Below are 26163 nucleotides of genomic sequence, written 5' to 3' on the forward strand. Positions count from 1 at the left end.
ACTATGAGATTAGGGTACTTGGGGGAATATCAGTATGTGTGTTGAAGTCCCCAAGTATGAGGGTAGAAGTTGAGGAGGAAAAACTATGAACCAGGCACTGAAGTCATTGAGAAAAGAAGGGGAATGTTCTAGAAGTGGGTGGATAGCAGGTGTGAGAATTCTGATTGGGTGGTAGATACAGATTGAATGATCTTCAAAAGAGAGTTTACTGAGTGATAGTGGCAGAGGGAGAACCTGGTAGGAGCAATGGGGAGCAAGAAGTTGTCCAACTATTCCACCGTGACTAATGAGTCATGAGTAGGGAAGCCGTCATCAGGAGGGAATTGGGTCTCAATAAGAACCAGAAGATGGGAGGAGTAGGAAAGGAAAAGAGTTAAGATAAGGGCAAGTTTGTTGCCTATGGATGGAACAGGCTTTCCAGAGTGCATAGGGTTAAGCAGTGGATAACTTTAGAGTGGGACATGGGAGGGGGTTGTCAGATGAAGTAAAGTTTGATTGAGGGGAATGGAATAATGTAAGGTATTAGGGGTCAGGAACAGGATTTTCTATGATGACTCAAAATCACTGGGCTGAGGAGGGTATAACTGGTTATGATTTTTTTCATCATTTTGGGATGCGTTTAGGCAGATTCATAGGGGTTTGGTCTCAAGGTGGACTACTCTTAGGGCCTTAGGCAGTTGAAGTGAGGGGACAAGTGTGCTTGGAACTGAAGGAATGTGTTACTCCCCTTCCTCCAAGGCAAATGATTAGGCCAGAGACTTAATAGAATGGCCATTCTCTTCTTCCCTGAAAGGGAGAAAGCTGGTGCTCAGCAGTGGTGTTTCATCTCTTGCAGCAGGAGGCAGGAGACCTGGCTGGATGGAATGGTTTTTTCTTGCCCTAGAATTGTGCAGGGGATATAGCTGGGCAAGATCTGGCCCTAACCCAAAGGACCTTTCAATGAAGTGAATGATAGAATAAATATGTAGTTATATTATATGTGGAAGAATGTGAAAAATGCCATAAGAGAGGTACAAAGTGTCATCTGTAGTAGGGAAGGGAAAAGCCACTAGGGTGGAGGGGAAAAGTGATCAGGGAAATCTCCATGGAAGTAGCTGTTATTTGAATGACATTTAGGTGAGATCCAAACTGAACAAAGCTAATAGCTCTCTTGTCAGATCATGAACCCAATTATACTTCAGTAGTTCATGCTGACTTGAATCTAAGAAATCTCAAAATGGTAGTCTGGACATTGCTTAAAGCAGACCATTTCTGGTTTCCTAACCTATATGACTGAGTCTCTAGACAAATGTTCTAATTTGTTCTGAAATTTCCCAAAATTTCTGGAGAAAGGAGAAACCCTAAACTCCCATCTCTACTCCAATCTTCCCTGACTTGGGAAAACTGTTTCATGGCTCTAACTTCAGAAGATTCCCATTGTCCTTCAGCCATCTGTTTCAAGAAGAGAGAATTCTGCTCATTGCTTCATAATCCAAAAAAAGGTGTGTAGGGGTGTGTGTGTGTTGGGGTGGGGGGGGTGGGTGGAGAAGAGCACCAATCACCATACCCAGATTTAGTAAAATCTATATAACAGAATCATTTATTGCAAATCAGTTAACAAAAACAAAAAGTACATAATTTTTTATAATCTACAATTTTGCATGTAGACAACTTTATTAAAAGGTTTCTCCTCTTCTGTAAACTACAGTCTAGTTTATAAACCATGAAAAGAATCAACATCATATGATGTTTAGTCATGCATATTAGGGATGCCACAACATCACTGTTTGGGAAGGTGCAGGCTTGAAATACTGGCCATCTAATTTGGCCTGGTATCCACAATGCAGGACAGTGCTTTTCTGGGTTAACAAACATACATCCCTGCACATCCCTTCAGTTGCAGGTGGAGCAATATTCTGACATCTCTAATTGGCATGAACTATTTAAGACTTGTTCATTTAGATTTTTGAAACAAAATCCACCTTTTAAAAATTTATTTACAAATATTTTAATTGCCATAGGCTTATACATAAGGTTACTAAGTTGCTCTTTTTGCCCTCACGCTTCAAGTATGTGTCACCTCGTAACTGAGATACACCACTCGGAATGGAGAGGGTCCAATGGCCAACATTACATTTAAAACAACTTCATTACCCAAATCCTCAGCTGCATTTCCCACTCACTCTTCTAGTTCTTAGGACTAGAGGCTTCTGCGCACACCCCAAACCAGATACAACTTCAACTTACCACAAACATCCCACATCCCAAAGCTGAAAGAGATGTCTGGGTAGGACTGAAGCACACAGCCTAGACTGGTATGATGAATTTGTTTCAAAAAAAACCAAAAACGCACCAATACACCTTTATGCAGGTAGCTAAAGTGTCCTGGTAAACTTCCTATAAAAAATAGGAGCAGAAAATTAAGGTGTGGTATACCCAAACCCCAATCCCAGAACTTGCTCATTCAATTATTTGCTGAACCTGAAAAAAAGACATTGAAGGTGAGGTGTTTCTTTTCCTTTGCTGATGTCATGTACTATTTCTTTCTTTCTTTTTTTTTTTTCCTGAACAGATGTAGATTCTATTACCTTAATAACGAGCATGGGCCTGCAGACCTGAGTGCTCATGTCAGTATTTAAATAAAAACAAAAACACCCAAAACCTTTTTTTTGGAAAGAACAAGAACTTGAAACTACGTAATACTGAAATTGTAAACAAAGATTCATGATTGGTACTATAAAATGTATCCTCAAGGAAACATTTTAAGTACATTTCAAAAAATCATTCTATTTTAAGATACCTCAAATTCATATTAAAGCCAGACATGCAAATTAATAAAGGACTTCTACTAAAGGCCTCAAAGCCTCTTTCCTTTTTTTTTTCTCTTTTCTTTTAGGTTTTCTTGGAAGTTTATCCTTTACAACTTCTACTTGCAGAGACAGATGTTGTAAGTTCATTGATACTGAAAACACTGGAAGATGAATAAGGCAATGGGTGGTACTGGCAGGTGTGGGATGGGGCCAGGGAAAAACTCTGCAGTTTTTTGGGAACTTTTCTGCATAGCTGGTTTAAAAATAACTTTCCCCTCTCCTCCCTCTTTATCATTTATCTCTGGATTTAGAAAGATTATCAATAAATAAATGTAACTTCTAAATCATGAATCTTTGCTTATCTTTACAAACACACAAAAAAATCATCTTATTAAAGAAAATCATTTTTCTAAACAACTAGTTTTGTCTCAAAACAAATTTTTTGTTTTGAGCCCTACATAGAACATATAAATAAAAAAGGCAGTGTTTTCATGTAAAATAAAAGTACATAAATAAATACTAAAAAAAATTAAAATTTTTCTTATTCTGTATAAAAACATATAAAAAAAGAAAAGAAAAATGAATCCTTCAGTCATGTCACAGCATATAGCATTCCCAAATGTCTTGTTTCCTCTCGTGTTTCTTAGGAAAGGAAAAAATATCAAGTTTTGTGGTTAGACACCATGTGTTCGTTCACTTAAAAGCATCTGGAACGTGTGCTATCTGTGACTGCATACTTGTAGGTGGGCTTGATATGCCTTCTGACCAGTCGGAGATGTTGGAATGTGGAGAGGAGCTAGACCACTGGTCTGGTGACTCTGGGGATGGGGTCAAGAAAGGATGATCAGGAACTTGAAGCTGGTGGCTGGGTGTGTTGTCCATGGGGGAAGAATAACTGTGCTGAGATGGTGGTGTCAAGAACTGAGTAGTGGGCATGGGCTGAGAAAGGGAAGATGGCAGGGTCGTTGGCAGGATCTGGGTCTCCTGTGGCAGAATGGTGTGGACAGCCATGCTACTGCTTCCCAGCTGTTGGACATCTTGTTGGTTCAACTCACTGCCAAGGAAACTCTGGCCAATGTGGCCAGTTGTGGAGCTTGTATTGTGCTGCTGCTGCTGCTGTGGTTGCTGCTGTTGCTGCTGCAAGTTTTGCTGCTGTGGTTGCAAGTTTTGCTGTGGCTGCATCTGCTGCAACTGTTGGGCCTGCATCATGTGGGGCTGGGTGGCTAGCCGTGTATTAGGCATACCCTGGTAGCTCATCATCTGGGACAGGGTAGTAGAGGAAAGGCCATTGTGGAGTGGCCCCAAGATGTTGTGCTGGAGGCTCTGGGCAGGTGGATTCAGAGGCCCAGCGGGGATGTTCCCTCTCAATGGATTATACTGGTTTTGGACCATCCCATTCTGGAGTCGTGAAAGCCACTCACATTGCCCATTCAGACTGGCTGCTCCGCTGACTGCGAAATTCATAGACGCGCTATTCATTACTGAGCTGGGACTAGAAGCAACAGGAAGGTGAGACAGGCGGGGTGGCACCGCATCAAAACCCAAGCGGTTGGCACTGCCCAGTGCGGCCATCTCCTGCTTCCCAGCTATGTTCAGGTGGTTGATGCTTAAATGGGCATCAGGCATACCAGGCAAGTGGTTCAGGGGCACGGATGGGGACTGCTGGAAGGGGGAAGTCATTAGCGGCGGAGATGCCACATCTGACAGGTAGCCATGGGGTGACTCAAGAGAGTCAACAGGGGACAGCACGCTGGAACTGTCTAAAAGGCAGCCCTTTCCATCTTGAGACTTTTTCCTACGGGCCTTGATGTCTTTGGCATCCTTGCCATTACAACTGAGTCCCTTGGTGCTGGGTTTCCGGGCCTTCTTGCTCTGGACAGCTGGCTTCAGGTTGCCAATGTAACTGTTAGGGGAGCAGAGTGGAGGAGACAAGGTGGGTGCCCCCAGTGGCCCACTGTGCAGGGGCGGGCTGCGCACCAAATTGTATTCATCCAGAAGCCGCACAATGTCATGGTGCATCCGCTCCTGAGCGATATCCCGAGGCAGCCGATCCATGTGGTCGGTTATATCCCGGTTTGCAAAGTGGTCCAGCAGAACTTTGGCAGTTTCATAACTCCCTTCTCTGGCTGCGAGAAACAGAGGCGTTTCTTCCTGAAGGAAAAGGCATACAACAAACAACTGTTTAGGAGAAAGTCAGCAGAGGTTTCTAAACCCCAGCATCCAGAATGATTTGTAATTATGACCCCTGGGGACCTTAAAGTTCACAAAGTCCAATCCCCTTATTTTACAAATGAATAAACTCAGTTCTAGAGAGTGGAAGTGATAAGTAGATGTCAGAGGCAAACTGGAACCCAGGTCTGCCTCCAAATCCAGTTTTCTCTACTATACCACACTGTCTACATTTCATATTACATTTGGTAGCTTTTGAGTCTAACATGACAGTCTACTTTCCATTTTATCCAAAGTGAATATTCTAGCCCAGGAGAGCTTTCTCTATCATCCAGTGGGATATGTGAACTCATGGAAGACAAATTAATTTCAACATTAGCCATATCATAATGAGGTAGGAATTTAAAATGATTTAAAGCAAACATTAGTGCATCCCAAAACCAAACTTAATAATTACTTGGCATCTTGGATGATGATTCATATTATTACATCTAGAGTCATTCTCCAGAAAGGACAACAGACCTAGCAGGGTAAAGCTGGGCAGATGGACTTCCATTTCCTCGTGTGCACAAGAGAGCTAACAGTACTGCTTTTCCCTATAGTCACCAGACTACTGGGTTAAGATCAAATGAGAAAGAAGACATTCTACCTTCTCAAAGAGGCAGGGAACCACATGCTTACTCAAAACTTAAAACTTGGCCAGAATTCATAGGTTCACAGGATTTAGAACTAGAAGGATCTTGGAGGCCAATAGTACAATCCCTTTATTTTACTGATGAGGAAACAGGCTGAGATGACTTTCACATGGGACACACACTCAAATCCTTTGACTCTAAATCCAGTGCCCTTTCCCCTCTCTTGCCTCCCCTGCACGTCCTCATGAAACTGAATCAAATTAGACTTTTGTTAGTATTTTTCACCATCATTTTCCTTATCTTTTCTGATAGGGTTCAGACTTTGGGATAAGTCTTACCTTTAGTTACTTAATTTATGTATGTTCTTTATATAGTACATGTGATATAAAGAATATATCCTTCATATAATTTATTGTGTGTGTGTATGTATTCTTTAAAGTTGGCTTAAGTGCTTTTCCTAAATTATCCCAATTCATCCCCACAGTAATCCTGAAGTAAGTGCCACAGATATTATTATCCTCATTTTATAGATAAGGAAACTGAGGCTCAGAGATTAAATGACTTTCTTATGGTCCCATGGCTAGCTAATAACAGTCAAGTTTCAAATCCAGGTCCTTTTGATTCCAAATCTAGTACCCTTTCTATTCATTATAGTCTTCTAGCTCTAGGATTTGGTAAGCTTAACTTTTAAAATAACAATACCTCCCTGCCTCCCCCTCTATGTATGGAGCCATGCAGTCTCTTGTCTACCTTGTTGTTCTGCATATCCTTATTTGCTCCATTTTTCAGCAGTACAACAGCAGCATCAACATTATTTACTGCAGCAGCCCAGTGCAGGGCAGACTTGCCTGGGGGGACAAGAAGGTCAACATATATTTAATCAACTGTTAAGAAACAGGAAACATTCTCCCCACCTCAACCCCCACCCCCCATGTCTCTCTTCTTACTACCACTGGTTAGCTTCCATCCCCAAGGGCCTACCCAGATCATCAACTGCATTGACATCTGCATGGGAGTTGATCAGGTCTCCAGCATGCCTTCTACTGCCAAGCGGGCAGCCAGGATCAGTGGGGTGGTCCCATCATGCATTCGGGCATCCAGATCTGTAGCTCTATTCCGGATCAGGATCTAGTCACCAAGAGAAAATGAGAATTTAAGAGTCAGGGAGGTGACAGGGAGGAACACAACTGCAGAGATGTGCAACAAAAAGACCAGGTGCCTGGCCAAAGCAGAATGCAGTGTTAGAACATTAGGCCTGAAATATATTCTGAACTTAAGTAAATGAGGAAGAATGGTGGATTCTAAAAAAGGAAGAGGTGGAGCCTTCTGATATATGGGTAATATGTACATAAGTTAAAAGGTATCCTCTAATCAGCCCTTCCCCCACCCCCAACCAATCCCACACCAATATCCAAAATCCCCTTTCAGGGGCCAAGATTCTCATTTTACAGCAAGTCATCATATTTCATAAGGAAATCTCCCTGGAGAAAGAACAGTGATTTAAATTTCCTTTTGATCCTCTCAGTGATTCTAATTGCCCAATACCAGAACCTCTAGAGCTGCCACTACCGTTTTCTTCTCTCTTTCTAAGGTGGTTGGAGCAGATGATCACTAAAATCCCTTCCAGCTCTAATGCCTATGATCTTTTCTTGAGAAAAGACACTGATATAGAAGAGGAGAAGAGGACAAGAAGGGGAAAATAGCCATGGAGGAGTGGCTGAGAGCCCAGAGATTTCTTAAGCATGACCCTTAGTACAAGGTCAAGTACAACCTAGTGAGGTCTGAGCATCCCTAGGCATAAAGGCTATATTGTGTGTGTAGCCTTTATATTGCCTACAATAGAATGCAGGAGATATGAAATGGGGGGGGGAGGTGAGGGAAGGAAGGACAAGCTGAGAGGAAAAAAGGAAGAAAAACAATCATGAACAAAGAGCGTAAATGATCCTGGTCTTCAGGTAGGTCCTGAGCAACACAAATCAATCTTATTTTAGATGCATTAGGAAAGTTCATCATATTTAATGGCATTATATATTATCATTTCCTATTTTGTCATTTGCATAAATCCAGTCATTCACTAATTGCATGGCCTTGATGACTGCATGACTTCACTTCTCTCACTCATTTTCCTCATTTGTAAAATGAGGTTAGACTAATGATTCTAAATCCATGTTGGGTTTGCTTCATCATCTTGGTAGGCCAGGTAGGGAAAGAAGGTTCCTCCTGCTTAAGGCAGAAATGGCTCACACCAACTCCTGAAGAGTCCCCTCTGCAGGACATACTCAAAACCAGAAATCTATTATCATTGTGGAGGTTGCTCCGCCTCACACTCATTCACTGCAAAGGACAAGAAATTGCCCCAAGTAAACCCACCTCATGGCCGCAGGCAATACCTCTGGCCTAAGGATACAGTTCCATAGGTAGAGGAGGGGGCCACCAAATGAGAACAAGGGTAACTGGGTGTGGACATTGCTAACTTGGTGAGAAGAACCAAGAGACAAACTGCAGTATTCTCAGGGCTCCCCTCTCCCTCTGATTTCCCAGCAAACTCTCTTCTGAGGATACTGTTTGGGAGGGATCATAAGTATCCTCCTTAACATCATCTCATAAACTAAGGATATCCCCAAATACCTCTTGCTTCCCCTAGAAACCTGCTATGGCACCATTATCCAAAGATTTATCTAACCCCATCTTTAAAGCCTACAACACCTTTGGGGAGAACAAATTCCTTAAGTTTATATCCAAATGTGTGAAGGATGAGAATGCCCCCACTGCCTAGTTCTAGTACACGAGGTTTAGTGCTCACTCTCCACCCCTCTTGAATTATTCACACCATACTTGGAACACATGCCCACCTCACACCTCTTAGAAACTTTTGTTCCCTTCAAAACTCTGCTCAAGTGACACTTTCTGTACAGGACCCATTCTATAGCAGGTGCTTAGAAAATGCTAGCTGCTTGATACCTTTTCAGTGTCTATCCAGACTAATAATTTTCAGCTAAGCTCTTTTGGAGTTTATGAGAAACCATCACACAAATCCCATGCCCCCAACCACCTTTGATCCCAAAAGCTCAGGAAAGAAAAAAGATGAATGCTTCAGAACACCTGGCAGGCACCTACCTGGAAGACCCCCTGAGCATCAGCAGACACAGCTGCATGAAGAGGAGTCCGGCCCATGTTGTCTTGAATGTTGGCATCTGCACTGGCCTCCAGCAGACGTTTGGCTGCATCTGAACGGGAGTAGCGAGCAGCCAGATGGAGGGCTGTCTCCCCAGTTCGATCTGTTTGGTTGTGCAAGCTAGCTCCTTGGTAGATGAAGTCTGAGATGACAGCTGGCGCATCCTCCTCTTCTTCACTGTTGCCTGTCTCTAGGCCCCCTCCACTACATGAAGCTATCATCAAGGGGGTGAAACCATCTATGGGAGAGGAAGGTGAGTGTCCATTTAGTCTAATATTGCTGTAGCTTTTACTTTCCAAAGAGAGAAAGTAAAGCTCTCTTCCTCCATCTGAATTTCATCTGAGGGTGGAGCTTAACAAAAAAAATCCTTGGATTGTCAGCTCAGTCACTGACTCCACTGTCTCATTTCACATAATATCTGTACTTTGGTTTCTTCACCCACTAAAAGCAACATGTGCCCATATGAAATGAGATTTTAAAAACTCCATAATCAAGAGAATACTCTGCCTTCTTGAGAGAGGCAGCTTGTGGAAAACAGTTTCTGGAGACAAGAATATTTAAATATCCCATGTGCTGCTACTCAAAACCTGAAATTGGTGAATTGTCCTAAAGAGAAAGCTGGGGATGGGGGTGGACCACACACACTTTTGTGTTGGGAGTCTTGAGAAGTTTCCCACAACCTTTTCTGAACTTGAAATCTAACGGAACTGAAAAGGGTTTTCCCTCCCCATTCAACAGAGCAGGCTTTCAGAATGTTGATCACACCATGTTGCTATTGACCTTCTGCGTGTGGCGGAGTGGGGGAGGGAATTAGAGCATGCCAGAGAAGACGTTAATGGATTTGGGGAAAGGACAGTGCCAGGGGCTGTTTATATAAATAGATCTACGAGCTATGCTGAAGTAGAGAAAGCATGAGGAGCGTCAGGGAAGGTCTCCTTACCAGGACCTCTGACATTGACATCCATGCAGTCAGCATCAATCTCGCCCTGTGGTGGGGTGGGAGCCATTGACGGGATCCGGAGATCAGCAGCATCAAGATGCTGCTGAGTCCACTGCCGGTGATCTGTCTGATCATCCATGTCTGGCAGCATGACTTGTTCTTCAAACTGGGGAAAGCAGGGAAGAGGGGGCGTGGGGTGGGGTAGAGAAATCAGGCTTCAGGTACTTCAGGAAGGAAGGCTTCAACTAAGCTGTGTATAAATGCTAGAAAATCCCAGGCATCAGCGGCCAACTTATAAAAGGCCTCTCATTGACCTATTCCCCAGCTGGCAGGCAGCAGAGCTCACCCTGAATTTCTTGGTCTCCAGGTCTTCATCTCCCCATTCATTCTGGTTGTCATCCATTAAGGCACCATCTGAGGCATTCTTCAGGGGTCTTTGGAAAGGGTAGAGGGAAGCATAAGAGTGAACTATGCTCACTGAGAGAGTCTGGGAACATTTCACAAGACTCCTCCCCAGCTCTTTCCCCTCTGGACCCCATCTACAATTGCTCAATACAGTGAATGGCCACTGCTCTCCCAGAGCATAATCTACCATGCTTGAAATGGAAGGGGGAAGTTTCCCTGGGGAAAGATCTTCCCACTGCGCAGAACGCCACAGTTAAGGAGGACAGTGCCTGTTCCCAACACAACCCCCTCAGACCTCCGCCCACTTTTCCTGGAATCAGACGGGTTCAAATCCCCGATGTGTGACTTACTTCAATCCCACTGAATCCTCGCCTAAAGGCTCCCGCCGTTTCTTCTTGCTGGACTCGGTCACTTTGAAGCCCTCGGGGAACCACAGCTGGCCATGCTCCCTGCGCCGTTTTCTTGACACCAGCACACCGAAGCCAATGAAGGCCAGCAGCGCCAAAGCAGCCACCACCACATACATAGGATACAACTTGGAGTTCTCTGGGGATTCCACTGTCTTACCTATGAGGGGACAGGGCAAGAGGACACACCGGAACATTGAGCTACATATCAAGTCAAGAACCGGAATAGTCAGACGGAGTGAAATTAGTTCATAAAAGGTAACTCACTAGCTCTATATCATTCTCCCCCAAAATAAGGTCATTTTATACATGATTAATCAGAATTGCAAAATATCACTAAATTCTCTCCTGCACTAGCCTGCTGTATCTGGAGACAGCTTTTACTTTTTTCTCCTTTAAGGAAAAGGATTAGCAAACTTCAAATCAGTGCACTTGCACTGAGCTGTTAAGACAAAGGATTTAGGGGGGATTTTCAAGATACAAACTTCAACTCCTCACATGACACCGATCAATTCTTGGTTTTTTTTTTAAAGCTGTAATGATTTTGAAATAATACCCAACAAAGGGAAAAAAGGCCTGGGGAGGGGGAGTGAAATGTGGAGAGTGGATGAGGACAGAAAGATACATATATCCCAGTTACTTACTATGACTTACCAATAAACTTACTTCTCCAAACATGTACCATTCTTAACAGCTGGCACCACTGGTACCATGAGGTGTCTCCCTTGTACTCTGTTCAGAGGTCTAGAAAATCTTTTCCAAACCTCAGAACAGCATATGTGGGACACCCCTCAGACTAGCTGGCAAAGATGATTTAGTCCCAGTCTTTGGAGAAATTAAGACTGATTTAACCCCTACTGTTTTCCTTTCTCCCAGCACCCCCCCCCAAAAAAAAGATAAAAAGAATTCTAGGTTTTTAAGGAGGAAAATAAGCCAGATTCAGATCTAGGAACTGGCTAATGAATGAACTAAGCAGGAAATCTAAAGGGGAGGATGGTGTTAGAGTAGGGGAATTCTAGTCTCCATTCAGGTAAACAAAGCTGCACACCCTAGGATTTGATGGGCTTACTTACTCTGTACAGCTTCAATTTTGTAGGGGATATTAAGGTTCCCCATCGAAGCCAAGGCCCCCAGGAAGGCTGCCACATCTGTTGCACTCTGAAAACACTGAGAAGACGACTGGATGCATTGGCGGTTGTCAATTTCCAGATACACAATTGATCTGTATAGATGGGGAATGGGGAGAAGCAGGCATGATGACTGGGTACAAGTGAGAGTTGGCAGAGTTCTCTCATTTCTTCTCCCCCAACCCCTTGCTTGGCAGTCCACATTTCAAAAGCAACAGATTTCTTTTAACCCTTCTGAAAAGACAGGGTAGAAAATGTCTTCAACCTAGAAAACTTTGCCATTGAGAAGCTTGGCAGTTCCTGAACAAAGCAACATCTGATGCTACATTAACCTTGTCCCTCAGAAGAACTGAGACTGAAAAGGGTGATGGACATAGACTCAAGAAGGCAAGGCCTAGGAACTTCCCCTCTACTCCCCCCCCCAAAAAAAAAAGAACTACCCACTACCCCTCAGCTGTATAGTGCTGCTCTACTTATCAAAGTAGTTTCACACACCTGATCTTATGTGATATTAATAGTCCTGTTAGGGTAAGATGGAGAAACTGATGCACAGTCAGTATGCTTTCCAAAGTATAAAGTTTATATGGAAGCATTATTAAGATAATGTGATTGAATGATGATTAAGCTTGATCTTCCCAAAAAGAGGTGAGAGTGTACCTCCCTCCCTTCTTTGCAAAGTGGGGAGGGGGAAACAGTGCACATACTGTCAGACTTGACTGACATGTTGATTGGTTTTACTGAAATGCTTTTTTCCTTCCTTCTTTTATTCTTTGTAACATGGGGTAAGGGAGGGGGAGGAAGGATATGTTGAGAAATGAAAATGCTATAAAAACAAAGATAAAAGATGATGAACTTAGGGCCCTAGAAAACCCACTGGACTCTCACCCTCGGATGTCCATCTGGTCCAGCTCCCTCCGCTGCCTCCCTCCAACTTGGGAGTAAAGAGACGTCTTCATTTTATTGAAGACAGCACCCGGCATGTCTGCCCAGCTCTCTGCAGATCTTTTGATGTGGTGCTTTTTCAGCTCTTCTGCATTGCCATAGTAGGGATAGATCATGTACTCCCCCTTGGAATTCTTCTTGAAGACCACATTGGTGTGCAACACTCGGCTGAGCTCCCGAAGGAAATGGAAAGAGTTGTTCTTCAGGTTTTCTGGGAGCATGAGTACCACAACCACCAGGGTCCCATCTGCCAGCTTTTCGGGCATATTGTCAGCACAGTCCAAACCATCCCACTCGCACTCTGCGTTGTTGCAACCCTGGTCACAGTGGCCATCGCTGAAGTGGTCCTTACAGTATTGGTCATACAGGGGGCTAGAGGGAGAGGAAGACATGGTCATTCCTAGCCACAGATTCCTCCTGTATCTTGAAATGAACTACAGCCTGGCTACTTAGAGCCATTCACCAGGGTCCCCTTTGGAATGGTCTCCACATCTATTCCTTGAACAGACCAGAGATACATTCTCAACTGTGAGCTTCGGCTCATGCTGTTCTCCCAACAGAAAAACTGACCCCTTGCCCCAGTTCCTTCCCATCACTGTCCCCTAAAGGTAAGTATGGGGGGGAGGGAAGAGGGAGGGTGCGGTGGCAGGCAACGCTTTTCCTAATCACTAAATCCCATCACAACACAAAATAAATTTGGCTGTTTCTATGGACCAGCAGTTTCTATGGACCAGTCTTCTAAATCTCATGAGGCAAGAAAAAGTGGAAGGAAAGAGAAAGCACATGGCAGAAGGAGACTTACTTGCACTGGACCTCCACTTTCTGGCAATCAAAGCCATCGAACAGGCAGCCAGCATTGTTGCACTGGCTATCACAGCTGCCGTCATTGAAATACTTCCAGCACTGCAAGGACTGGGTGCAGTTCTTCCAGGGGTCATTGAAATTAAGGGAACAGTCTCCACCATCCCAGCCACAAGCATGGTTATTACACTTGCCATCGCAGATCTTATTACCAGTGTCCTTCCTGCACTCAGGAATCTCACATTTCTCTTCAAATTCAGGTGGGGTGATGTCTCTCCCCACCCCACCCAAGAAACTATAGTCCAGGATGTGGCACAGAAGCCCATTGAAGTTGGCAGGGCAGTGGCATTGGTAGAAGGGGCTCTCGGGGATGAACTCGCACGTTCCCTGGTTGTAGCAGGGGTTGGAGAGGCACGGGCTACTCATTGGGTACTGGCACTCAGGGCCCGTGAAGGGCCCCATGCACAAGCACTTCGAGCTCTTCTGGCCAGAGACGCAGGTGCCCCCATTCCTGCAGTGCAGGCTACCACAGGTACGGGAATCATTCTCACACGTGGCACCTTCAAAGCCCTGGGGAGAGTTTAGAGAGTTTTTAGTATGTCCTTCTCCTTAGACTCATAATCCATGATTTAGGGTTACCCTACAGGGTTCTGGGAGGAGGGTTCAGTTAGACATTCAGGACATCACCTCCAGGTCATCAGACAGTCTGGAGACACCAACCTATCTTTAATTTCCCCTCTCCCTTCCACTCCATTCTGCCAACCCTTCCTGTATCCCCACAAAATCGCATCACCACGTACAGAGGGGCAGTTGCAGATGAAGCCACGTCCAGTGTTGGTTGCCACAGCACAGGTCCCACCATTCTTGCAAGGCTTGCCCTTACAGCCATCGACGACTGAATCACAGCGGCGCCCTGGGTTGGTGACAGAGGTATGTAAAAGTGAGGAAGGTCAGCCCCTCATTCATTCTGCCCATCTCCCTTCCACTTCTTCCCCCCACCCAGTCCCTACAACAGTTTCCCTTGCACTGCCCCCCTCCTGCCTACCTGTGTATCCCTGCCGACATTCACACTTAAAGTCATTGACACGCTGTACACAGTTCTGAGTGCCATGAGGATCACAGGGGTTAGAGAGACATTCGTTGACATCACCTTCACAGCGCTCTCCAACAAAGCCAGGAGGGCAGTTACAACTGTAGCCTCCGACTTGGTCAACACACTTGCCATTATTGAAACATTTTGGTCCCCGGGTAAGGGGGTCAATGAATGGGGTGCAGTCATCCACGTTGATCTCACAGTGCACTCCTGCAGACAACCCCACAGGGAGGAAGAAAGTGAGTAGCCAGTCCTCAACAACATAAACAACACAGAGGTAGCAAATTCCTCAGACATCATTCAATCCAATTTTCCATTTAATAAATGAGAAATATGAGGGCCAGAGGGGGTAGAAATGACTTGTCCAGGGTTACTTAGATGCTTAGTGGTACAGCCAAGACTGAAAATTGGTTCTCTAGACTCCCCAAATCCAGGGCTCCTGCCACTACATAACACTGCATTTCAATACTGAAAGACAGGGTCAAGAGGAAGGGATGAATGTTACTTGAAGGGTTTGAGGATTACAAGAAGCCAGCTTAAGTCTTTTGGGTTTAACCTAAGCATGACCACTGGGGACAATGAAAATCCCTAAAGAAATAAATCTATGTGAAGACATACTGAATTCAGGAGACAATACTAGTAGACATAGACGTGTGAAAATTGGCAAGAGTTTGAAAATGGCTGTTAGCTCTGCGGTGATCACCACCTCCATGAAGATTTCCTTTATCCTCTAACTCTCTACATGGCTAGAAGCGTACTCTACCCCCTCAATTTCTCACACAGAATACAAGGCGTCTTTCGTCTCTGCCTTCTGCACTCTTGCATGTTCTGTATTTGCATTTCCACTGAACAAACCCAGGGTCTTTCACCTGGTGAAGATAGCTCCCTTACCTTGAGTCCCCCTGGGACAAGAGCACTTGTATGTATTGATCAGATCGATGCAAGTGCCACCATTCTGGCAAGGGTGGGACAAACACTCGTTGATCTCCTCAGAGCAGTTCACCCCATGGTAGCCAGCGACACACTGAAAAGGAAGAGGAGAAAAGGGAGAAACATCACAGCCTGGCCCCAAATGGACTTAGTTGCCTCAGGAGGCTTAACCATTATGGGGCTGAGATAGACGCAGAATGTAGCAGTCCCGGGCCTCCATTTCCTCAGCCCCTGCAACATTCAAGGGCAAAATCAGAATGGACTTTAAGGCTCAGGGGAGTGGGTCAGGGGTGGCTCTTCTTAAGAGGGTCTCTACGCCAGCCCTGCTTCTGTCTAGGAGCCTTTCCTCACCATCACACTAACTTGTTCAGCACTCGCAACCAGCAATGGAATTCAAAGCAAAAAAACACTCTGCCCTGCATTTTTCTACAAGTACTTCATGTGTGCCAGTGTTTTCTCCTTCCTACAGTGTGCACTCAAGGACAGATTACACTACTACCTTGCCTCATTATCTTTCTCTGCCTTCCCCCAAAGGTACTTTACAAAATACCCATTTCCCTCAGGAAAATCACCAATTTGGCTTCTAGATCCTGAAAAAAAAAATCACATTATCCTCAAAGTAGCCTGCATTACACTTTTATCTCAGGCTAACTTAGAAGGTCATCCTTTAACTCCTACTACTATCTATCCATTTTGGAGCCCAACTCAAGACCTTAGCCTTCTCTCGCTATCAATTATCTTGCCTTCTCCAAATTAGTGCCAAAGCCACACAGCCCAGATGCAATTCTACTCCCTCTTGGACTGGTCTCTCTCTGTTCTGTACGCAAGAGCTATTCTACACTCACATCCTCTGATGCTTCCTTTTGTCATGGAGGTCCAGGGGTCTCAAAGGCTGTTTCAGCAGAGAACAGGCTCTGGTAGGGTCTGATTACTGAGCTGAAATGGTTCCAAATACACACCCAAACAAGAGGTATGCTATCCGAGGTCCAACCTGAGTATGGAGATCTAGAAACTGGCTGCTAGGTGATAAATTATTTAGTTGGGGTGACCTCACATAAATTTAAACCTCCCCTTAGTCCTGTATAATAGTAATGATAGTAGAAAAAGGGGCAAAAATATGAAGAAATGCATGGTGTGAATCTTCCTAATGATACTTTGATTTCCTCAAAGCCTGGAACCATACATATGATCAGCATACGGCTGTAGACACATAAACCCTCATTAGACTTATTCACATTTTCAACAACTAGCACAGTCCTACCACTCAAGATGGCACTCGCTTTACAGGACAATCCAGTATATAATGGCATTGCCAGATATCCAGAGGAGTGTGTTTGTTGTGTCTCTCTGGGAAATGCCAGTCCCTTGTACTCACCTCACATGAATAGCCTCCCAGATAGTCTGTACAGGTGGCTCCATTCTGGCAGGGATTGGGAGAGCACTCATCTACTTGCTCCTCACAGTAGCTGCCTGTATAGCCCGGCTGGCAGCGGCAGTAGTGGGTGTTACCAGTGTCCATGCAGAGCCCAGAGTTCTGGCACAGGTGGGCCACATCAGTATCTACTGGGAACAGGAAAGAAAGCTCAGTTTGTGGAGATGATCAAGGGATTGGCTAGTAGGAGATGGATGTCTTTTTTTTTTTTTAGCCACAGTGACTCATGAAAGAACTAAAAAATATAAAATACTTTTAGTCCTATGAAGCTCCCTTTTGATTTCTATAATAAAAGGTAGTTTATGGATACGAAGCAGGAAGCAGCATTTTCTCTTTTAACAACTCTGCACAGGGATCAGACCATGCTCTCTGTCCCCTCAGCTAATTAGGAAGCAGTAAATGACATTAGCTGTGCTATATGGGTCCAGCAGCCTTGGTAGTGGCTGGTTTCTGGGGTTTCCACAGGCAAATGTCTGGATCGTTTGTATCCCAAAAAACCAAGGGAGATGGCACATGGGCAACTAGCATGGGCCTGCATTGAAACCCTTACGATCCTTCCATACCTTCCCAGTTAACCCCACCCATGGGAAGAGCAGCTCACCTCGCTGCTTGGCAGCCACCTCGCAGGACACACTGGGCACGTCACAGTAGAGGCCAGTCCAGCCCCTGACGCACTCACAGCGGTACAGATTGTTGGTCTGCCAGCACGTCCCACCGTTCTTACAGGGTGATGAGTCGCACCAGCGCACCAGGTTCTAGGGAGAGGAAATGGCAAATCAAATCAAATCCTTCTGCTAGGCCCAAAAGAACACTGAGGATTTAGTCTGTTAATTTCTTGAACAACTTATAGACAGACCTTGTTTTATATACTGGTTTTTTTTTCCCTAAAGGCACACTAGTTGTTATAATGGAACACCTAAAAGGAGATATGCACTGGCTTGTCTTGTAAGGTGAAAAATCCTTGTCAAATCAACCATCACTCCTTAGATGATACCTTTGATGTCCCAGAAATATACCATGCTCACTTTTCTACTTTCCTCTCTATTTCGTGATTCTCTCTTTACCTAGAATACCCCTCCTCCATACTTCCTTCAGCCTAACCAAATCCTACCCACCCATTGTTGGAAATTAATTCAGATCATCCTTCTTGATAAATGCTCCATCCTTCAAATGTCCCCCTTTCCTCTCAAGGTAGAATCTAAGCTCCTTGAGGGCAAGGATTTGTGTTTGTTTTTTGAGAATCTTAGAATCAAAGAGCTAGAGGGAACCTCTCCAAGATCATCTAGTCCAACCTCTCCATTTGACAGACAAGGAAACTGAAGCCTAGAGAGAAGGGACTCTGCCCCGAGGTCACACAGCTATTCCATGACAAAAACTCAGGTCTGTGAACTGAAGTCCAAAGCTCTTTCCACTCTACCTCACTGCTATCCAACATGCCTCTTTCTTAACTACTGATGGTATAAAGACTTAGTGATGAATTCATCTTCAGTCTAAATCTAGGTTTTGCTTAAAGCAGAGTACAAACCCCCAAAGTATAAAGGAACTCACGATCTCTTCCACCTGACCAATGTGATATATAAGCATAGTAGGCAACAGTCACCTGGCAATTGAGGCCTGTGTACCCTTGAGGACAGGTACACTTGTAGGTGCCATAGCTGTCCTGGCAGGTACCCCCATGTAGGCAAGGGCGTGAGTCACACTCGTTTATGTCATGTTGACAATAGCTGCCTGTGAAGCCTGGTGGGCAGAGGCAGGTGAAGGTGTTGATGCCGTCCACACAGGTACCCCCATTGAAGCAGGAGCTGAAAGGCAGAAGGAGTACAACTACCAGTTATAACCATAACAATGAATACCACACTTTGCTCCAGATCAGCTTATCTCACGGCCATCTCCAAGACCATCTCAGTGTATAGTTAAACCTACTCTTCAAACACTAGATACTGCCCAAAAAGAGTCCTTGAAGCAAATATATTTTCTTTCTCTTTTAATTTGAAATGCTATGGCATGTTTAATTCTTTATTATTATTATCATTTTTTGATTGTTCAGCATTCATTTTCTTTGTTCCTCCTACCTCCCCTATCTTCTAAAAAAACCAAAGAAGATAGAAACACAGAACCCTTATATCATATAAGTACAGTAACGCAGAAATTTTACTCTCACGTTGGTCACATCCAAAAATGTGTTTCTTATTCTGCATATTAGTCTATCATCTTTCTGACATGAGGCGGGCAGCATTATCCTTCATCCATTCTCTGGAATCACTGTTGATCATTGGGTCGATCAGAATTAAGTCTTCCAGAATTGTTCATCTTAACAAAATCAACATGAAAATACAAATTTTGTTCTTCTGGTACTGCTCATTTCACTCAGCCTCAGTTCATTCAAGTTTCTCTAAGCGTCTAAGAAGCTGAATTTTTCTTCATTTATGATAATAATGATAATAGCAGTTAACATTTATACAGTACCATGTGCTAAGCACTTTACAAATATTATCTCATTGGGTCCTCACAACAACACTGTGAGTTAGCTATTATGACCCCCATTTTACAACTGAGGAAACTGAGGCAGACAGATGTTAAATGACTTGCCCAGGGGCCGTATTTGAATTCAGGTCTTCCTGACTCCAGTCCCAGTGCTCTATCCACAGTGCCACCTGACTGATTCTATTTACACTGTATTTCTTTCTTTCTTTTTTTTTGGGGGGGGTTAGGCAATGGGGTTAAGTGACTTGCCCAAGGTCACACAGTTAGTAAGTGTTTTTGTGTCTGAGGCCGCATCTGAACTCAGGTCCTCCTGACTTCAGGGCTGGTACTCTATCCACTACGCCACCTAGCTGCCCCCTACACTGTATTTCTTATAACATAATAGTATTCCAATGCAAGTTCATTTCCCAAAACACTTTCTTGTGTATCTTTGCTTATCAAATAATTAAAACAATAATAACAATTCTAAGTCTGGATGATGCCTGGGAGATCATCTAATCTAACCACATTCATTTTAGACACAGGGGTAGCTGAGGCCTAAAGAAAGAAACCAACTTGCTTTAAGGTTAGGCAGACCTTAAATCCATCAGAATCAGAGGTAGATCCAGTCCAATACTTTTCTGATTCAACCTCACATTTGCTTTAACACACTTTCATATTCATTATTTCATTGGATGCTCACCACACCTCTGAGACAGGCAGAGTATTTATTACATTCTCACTTTTATGCATGAAAAGATGTTGGGGGCCTGAGGTGAGGTCATTTGCCCAAAGTCTCAAAGCATATATGTTAGTGACAGAATTGAAACCAAGAATAGACTAGAAAATCTCTTGACTCTCCACGCAGTGTTGCTTCCACAACAAAAACATCTCACGTTTATGTAAGTAACAATTACAAAGCACTTTCCCCCAATTTATATGGAAGTGAGCTGACTAGATGGGACATTTTAAAGATCTCTGCCTTCTCGACACCCATTCTCACCTCTCAGTGCAGTCTGGAGTGTTGTTCTCACAGTGAATTCCACTGAAGCCAGACGGACAGGTACAGGTGTAACTGTTGACACAGTCAGTACAATTGGCCCCATTCTTACATGGGTTGCTGGCACACTCATTGATGTCCTCCTCACACTGGGTGCCTCGGAAGCCAGGCAGGCAGTCACAGAAGGCAGTATTGATACCATCAGAGCAGGCACCACCATTGTGACAAGGATCTAAGAGGTCACACAGCAGCAGTCAATTGCCATCAAATGCAGATCAACAGCCAAATGAAAGGTTGTTTCAAATCACCAATTAAAAGAATTCTAAGCTTTTTGCTCACACCCCACAAAGGGGCAAAGGTAACAAAAAACCAAGAAAGAGTCAAAGACTGGCAAGGCTCAAGGAAGACAGGCACACCAACACATGGGTATCCTGTGAGATGATCCACTTATTCTGGAAAACAATTTGGAACTATGCAGAAAAAGTCACTAAATTAATCCATTCCCCCAACACTGGCCATATACGCTCCAAGGAGGTCAAAGGCAGAAATGTCTATATTAAGCCAAAACATCCAGAGAAATATTTTTTTGTGGTAGCAAAATATGGATAAAAAGTAGGTGCCTGTCAATTGGGAATGACTGGACAAATTATAGCTGATGAGCCCAACAGAATATATTCCAATATATTATCCTATAACAAATATAAGGCAATTTAAAATATACAGGAAGACTTATATGAAATGAGAACACATATCTGTCCATTGACTAAAACTGCAGAAAGGCAGTTGAACTCTAAGTTAATTTTAATGAATGGTCTCTGTCTCAGAAAACTAATAATGAAGCACATTTCCTTTCAGTAGGGATGTATATGGGAGACTATAACATGGGATGTGTTATATAGTCTCTAGCATGGTCACTAATGTGTCTGATGATTTTGGTTAGTTTTAAATTCAAATGAAGAGAGGAGAAGAAAGGTAAAGAGGAACTGACTACTGTGTAAAAACAAAAGGCCTCATTAAAACTTATTTCTAAAATCAACTCCAGAGAGCTGGTACTAGAACCCACGTGCTCCCATTGACAAGTAAATACTAATTCCACCACACCTCCCTGAGAGGGTCTTAACTACTCCTCAACACCAGGAGAACCCTTTTGGGGAAGCTGCCATGGTAATAATCCAGATGGTCACCAATCCCTCCACATTCCCTAATGTTCCTCTTTCCCGCACCTGACCCCAGCCCCGTCTTACTTGGCTGGCAATCATCCACATCGGTCTCACAGTTGCGTCCAGTGTAGCCAGCCCTGCAGCTGCAACGGTAACTTCCATTGGTATTCTGACAGGTAGCACCATTCCGACACGGGCTCTTCACACATTCATTGATGTCAATCTCACAGGTCTGTCCTGGTGGATGAAGGATCATAGGGACATAGCTGTAAAGCTAGAAGAGACCTTAGAGGTCATCTGCTCCAGCCCACTAATTTTACAGAGAGGGAAACTGGCCCAGAGAGGATAAGTGATTTGCTTGGGGTCTCACAGATTGTTAGCAAATGGCAATATTGGAATTCAAACCCTGATCCACTGAATCTAAATCCAGCCCTTTTTTACACTATATTGCCTATGTCATACCACCTATCTCTCTACCTGCCAGGGTAGCTACCTCAAAACATGGAAAATCATCCCCATCAAGCTCAGGAGGCCCACTTCCACAGCCCCCTTCTCCTGGGAATTCTCTAAGGGTTTAGAAGGAATTTGGGCTTCTATTCTGATTTTGAAAATTCCAAAGAAGGCAACTTCAGCACATCCTTCAATGAGCCAAGGGCATTTCTGCCTCCGTGGATGGCCATAAACACTTGTTCCAGGTATAAGAAAACTCCTGGTCAGAGAGCAGGGGCTCTGGGGAATCTAGAGAGTAAGACCAAAAGCCCAGATAGGCAACTGACTTCCGGTCTGCCTGATACTCCCTGACCCCAAGCCTGGGCCCCAATTTGGCCTCATGATTCCACTATTATGAACTGTGTTACTTCAAAGTCTTACTTTGCCCTGTGGTCTTCCTGAAATGCAAGCTAATAGAGCAATGAAGGAGCCCCAGGAAGCATCATGGGACACTTTTTCTGAAAAAGCCTTACCTTGCCATCCTGTGGGGCACATACATGAGAAGCTCTCATAATCCTCCGATTCCTTACACTCTCCACCATTTTTGCATGGATCTCTGGCACATGGAGCCAGCACTTCCTCACAGGTGGCACCTGATCATTGGGAGAGAAATGACAAGGTGAGAAACTGAGATGATTCTGCTTGGATTAGACATCCAGAGTTCAGTACACCTGGTCTCTGTAACACTACTAGGTTCCAGTTTCCACCTCACTGCCCCCTGCCAATTATCAATCCAATTGCCTTTCATTTTAACATCATGGCTTAATTTCTCTCAAAGACTTCTGAAGGTTTCTAAAAGTTCCCTACTTAATATACAAATACCCAACAGATGATATATTCCCCTTAAGCTATTATCAGTTAACACTTTATCAAGGATTCCTAATTTAGCAAAAGTAGTTAATAATCAGAATGAGACCCAGAATGGGAAGGACTGAGATGTCAACTTCATAGCATCATCCTATATGCCCTGACACCATGTCTGGTCCAGTTGTTCCCCTGGGACTCAACACCCTTACTCCAAAAACCAGGTCAGGCTAATTCAAGTACTTCATTCCCATGGCAGAATTCCACTTTGAATTCCCACCTAGCAAAGCCGTAGAAATTAGCCGCTTGTACCTGTCAGTCTTACAGGATAGCCAGTCATTTAGAAGTAACCCTCTGGTTCCTAAAGTAATTCCTATTTGTCACTGAAGAGTAAACCAGAGCCTTGCCACTGGATTCCTAGGTTCTACGTGAATATTTTTTTTTCTCTTCAACATACACATGGAACAAACATTGACACAGACAAGTAGATACATATATGTGGTTTTTTTAATAAAAAGAAAATGAAATCTGATTTATAGATTTCCTGTTTACAGGGCATATGGGGGGAATAAAATGACTAGGAAATCTTATCTTCCTTGTCAACTGTTATCTTCCAAGTAGACCTTTGTGATTTTTCCAGAGCTGATTTTTCCTATCTGTTTCCATGGCGATCTGCACAGACAGGAAATTCGCCAGAGTTTCCTACAATTGTGCACATGTTGCCATTTTGTGCAAGAGGAAGCAGGAAGCTGGCCAACAGGAACTAGATCAGCACTAATTCCCTCTCCTCTCCCTCATACTATTGCCCCGAGGCTCTGTTTTTCAGGGGGTTCTGATGTCGGTTTTTCCAAAAAGGAGCATCAGCAGTCGAGAGAATGCTGTTCATCCACAGGCCCGGAAAGGGATAGAATCCCCCCAACAGACAAGGGCCCCGTACTGTTTTCTTAAATAACACCCGCCTGACTCTGGGAGAGCAACTGAGAATACAGGCCCCTATCTTCGGTCAAAGCAAATATTTCTCTTATGGCCCTATGTCACAGGAAATCAAAGGACAGCCCATCCGGAAGCTTCCTCCCCTTCTGAGTCAGGCTCCCTTAGCAGCATCCATCAGGGCTAACATAACAGAGTTAGGACCATGGTTCAGGGAGGTGCATCCGTCACCCTCCCTCCAAACTGCAGAAATCCATCCATTCTCATGCTCAGAGTGAAAACTCAGAGATACTTGGTTTAGAGAATTTTTCAGTCAATTCTTCGCATGGGACTTTTTATCATGGACAATTGGTTAATGAACAGGCACTTATGATTCTTAAGGAAACCTCTCCCGTTTTTTCACATTCAAGCAAACCCTACTTGGTTGGGTTTTTCAATAGTTGTTTTCAGCTCCTGTAAAAACATATACACATCCTGTCCAGCCTCCCCCAACCACTGGAATCTCCAGTCTCTGTCCTATTCATCTGGATTACTCTCACACAAAGGATGGCAGCCAGCCTCACAGGCCAAAGAAATCTTGAAGACTTTCAGGGACAGAGGGAAATGGTTCAGTGCACATATTAGGAAGCAGGTGACCAGGACAAGACAGTGAGCACTAGGCTGGCTGTCTTAGTAAACAAAGATACATAATCCCTTGGGCCAAAATGAGGATGGTCAAAGCAATTGCATCTTTTCCCTTTGAAAAGGAATATGACATATCGTGCCTCAGTTTCTCTGTCTGTAAAAGAAGAGTGTTGGACTAGGTTAGTCTCTAGGTCCCTTTTAACTTTGACATGTAGAACTTTTGTTCTATGTTTGTTCTATGGGCCCTTCCAGCTCTGGACATTCCATGTGTTTATGCATCAACCAATTTTAGGCCTCTTTTTAACCTATAGAGGGGCATGTCAAGGAGGACTTCCTTGAACCTGGAACCCCCAGCCCCAAATCGGTGACATAATTCTGGAGGGGCACATCCCTGACAAGTTGGTTTTCAATTCTAGATAGATCCCATCTTGCTGTCTTTTATATAAAGTATACGACTGCTCAAAGGGAGAAAGGCATAAGCAACACATGTGAAATTAAAACCCACTGTATGGGCCCTTTCTGCAAAGCGTTAGTTCCCCCACTGTAGTTTAGATTCCAAATTCCCTCAGAACATAGCCAACGAGTCACTTTTTTTTGGGGGGGGGGCGGTATTCCCCTCTATTTCTATCCCAGAGTTTTGTTCACAAACATATTTCCATTAAAGAAGAATCACTCTAAGGGTGGTCCTGAGAGTAGATCAGGAGTGTTTGAAAGAGCCTCTTCTTTAGGATCTGGATAAAAAGGAGAAGTAGCAACCACATACACCTATATTGTTAAGGGACTACTGTTATCAATGTCCTCCCACTCCATGTTTTCTCACCAGTATACGGTAGGAGGCAGTTACACTTGTAGCCAGCCACATCATCAATACAGGTGCCCTGGTTCAGACATGGGTTGGAAGCGCATTCATTGATGTTGGTCTGACAGTTGGGGCCTAGGACAGAAAAACAAACCATCAAGCTCCATTTTCTCAGAGATGGACTTAAAATGGCTACAGTATAAAGGCCCAGGTGCTTTAAGGGAGTAGCCCCTGAGATTAAGGGGTCCTCTCCTTCCTCCTTCCTACAGTACGTACATCTTCCTTCTCTCATCCTTTCCCTCTTAATGGTACATTGTAAAGGGTACTAGATTTGGAAGGAGGAGACCTGGGTTCTAGTCCCAGCTCTGCCATGAACTCAAAGACTGACCTTAAGCAAGCCCTTGCCTTTTTTTGAGGTCTTAGTTTTTCCTAATTAGTTGATTGGACTAGATTATACATAAGGTTCCATCCAGATCTAAAAGCTAGCGATTCTATTCTTTTTCCCCCATGGTGTTTTTATTCGTTCGTTTGTTTTGGGTTTTTTTTTCCCTGTCCCAAATTTGTTTTCCCTAGTCTACGTCTTGGCCAGTCAGGGCCCTGCCCAAACCTAGGCCCGGGTCTGACCTAGGAAGCTTAGAAGGTCCTGCCCTGAGATCCAACCTCAGTAATGGATTTCACATTTATACTGCTCAGTGCAGTCTGGGTCAAAAGAATCACTGCTCAAAGTATTGTTCCCAAGGACATCATAACACTGATAACCATCCACCTATACTTCCTGGATGTGAGTCTGGTCTCTTCCACTAGACAGAAGTTTCTTGAAGGCTGAGGCCAATGTTTTATTCATCTCTGAAATTCCCATTACATTTCTCAGAGGGCCCTGTATGTGCTTTAATAACGACTTATTAAATGAATATTTTCCTACCCAGCAAAGAGCCCTCTACATAGTAGTTAGTTAACATTTTTGTGAATGGAATCCAAATGGGGCATTCCATTAACTAGGAGTCCTCCTAATTCTGGCTCACCTGCCCTATGCTTCTGAGGCCTACAGT

The 26163-nt window shown here is 44.0% G+C and overlaps 1 protein-coding gene across 1 annotated transcript in view; it reads right to left on the reverse strand.

The window, feature by feature from the left end:
• Nucleotides 1-1551: 1551 nt before the first annotated feature.
• Nucleotides 1552-26163, reverse strand: part of NOTCH1 (notch receptor 1) — a 74516-nt gene continuing 49904 nt past the window's right edge. The window contains 21 exon segments of the mRNA XM_020981907.2: nucleotides 1552-4940; nucleotides 6344-6441; nucleotides 6575-6619; nucleotides 6622-6721; nucleotides 8711-9006; nucleotides 9709-9874; nucleotides 10055-10142; nucleotides 10464-10680; nucleotides 11594-11742; nucleotides 12533-12961; nucleotides 13392-13960; nucleotides 14191-14303; nucleotides 14436-14693; nucleotides 15375-15507; nucleotides 16789-16973; nucleotides 17447-17600; nucleotides 18446-18647; nucleotides 20312-20540; nucleotides 21553-21705; nucleotides 22431-22550; nucleotides 25136-25249. Coding sequence (XP_020837566.1) covers nucleotides 3483-4940; nucleotides 6344-6441; nucleotides 6575-6619; nucleotides 6622-6721; nucleotides 8711-9006; nucleotides 9709-9874; nucleotides 10055-10142; nucleotides 10464-10680; nucleotides 11594-11742; nucleotides 12533-12961; nucleotides 13392-13960; nucleotides 14191-14303; nucleotides 14436-14693; nucleotides 15375-15507; nucleotides 16789-16973; nucleotides 17447-17600; nucleotides 18446-18647; nucleotides 20312-20540; nucleotides 21553-21705; nucleotides 22431-22550; nucleotides 25136-25249 — 5276 coding nt within the window. The 3' untranslated portion in view covers nucleotides 1552-3482.

The sequence above is a fragment of the Phascolarctos cinereus genome, unplaced genomic scaffold (assembly GCF_003287225.1).
Source record: "Phascolarctos cinereus isolate Bilbo 61053 unplaced genomic scaffold, phaCin_HiC Scaffold_2;HRSCAF=192, whole genome shotgun sequence".
NCBI classification, from domain to species: Eukaryota; Metazoa; Chordata; class Mammalia; order Diprotodontia; family Phascolarctidae; genus Phascolarctos; species Phascolarctos cinereus.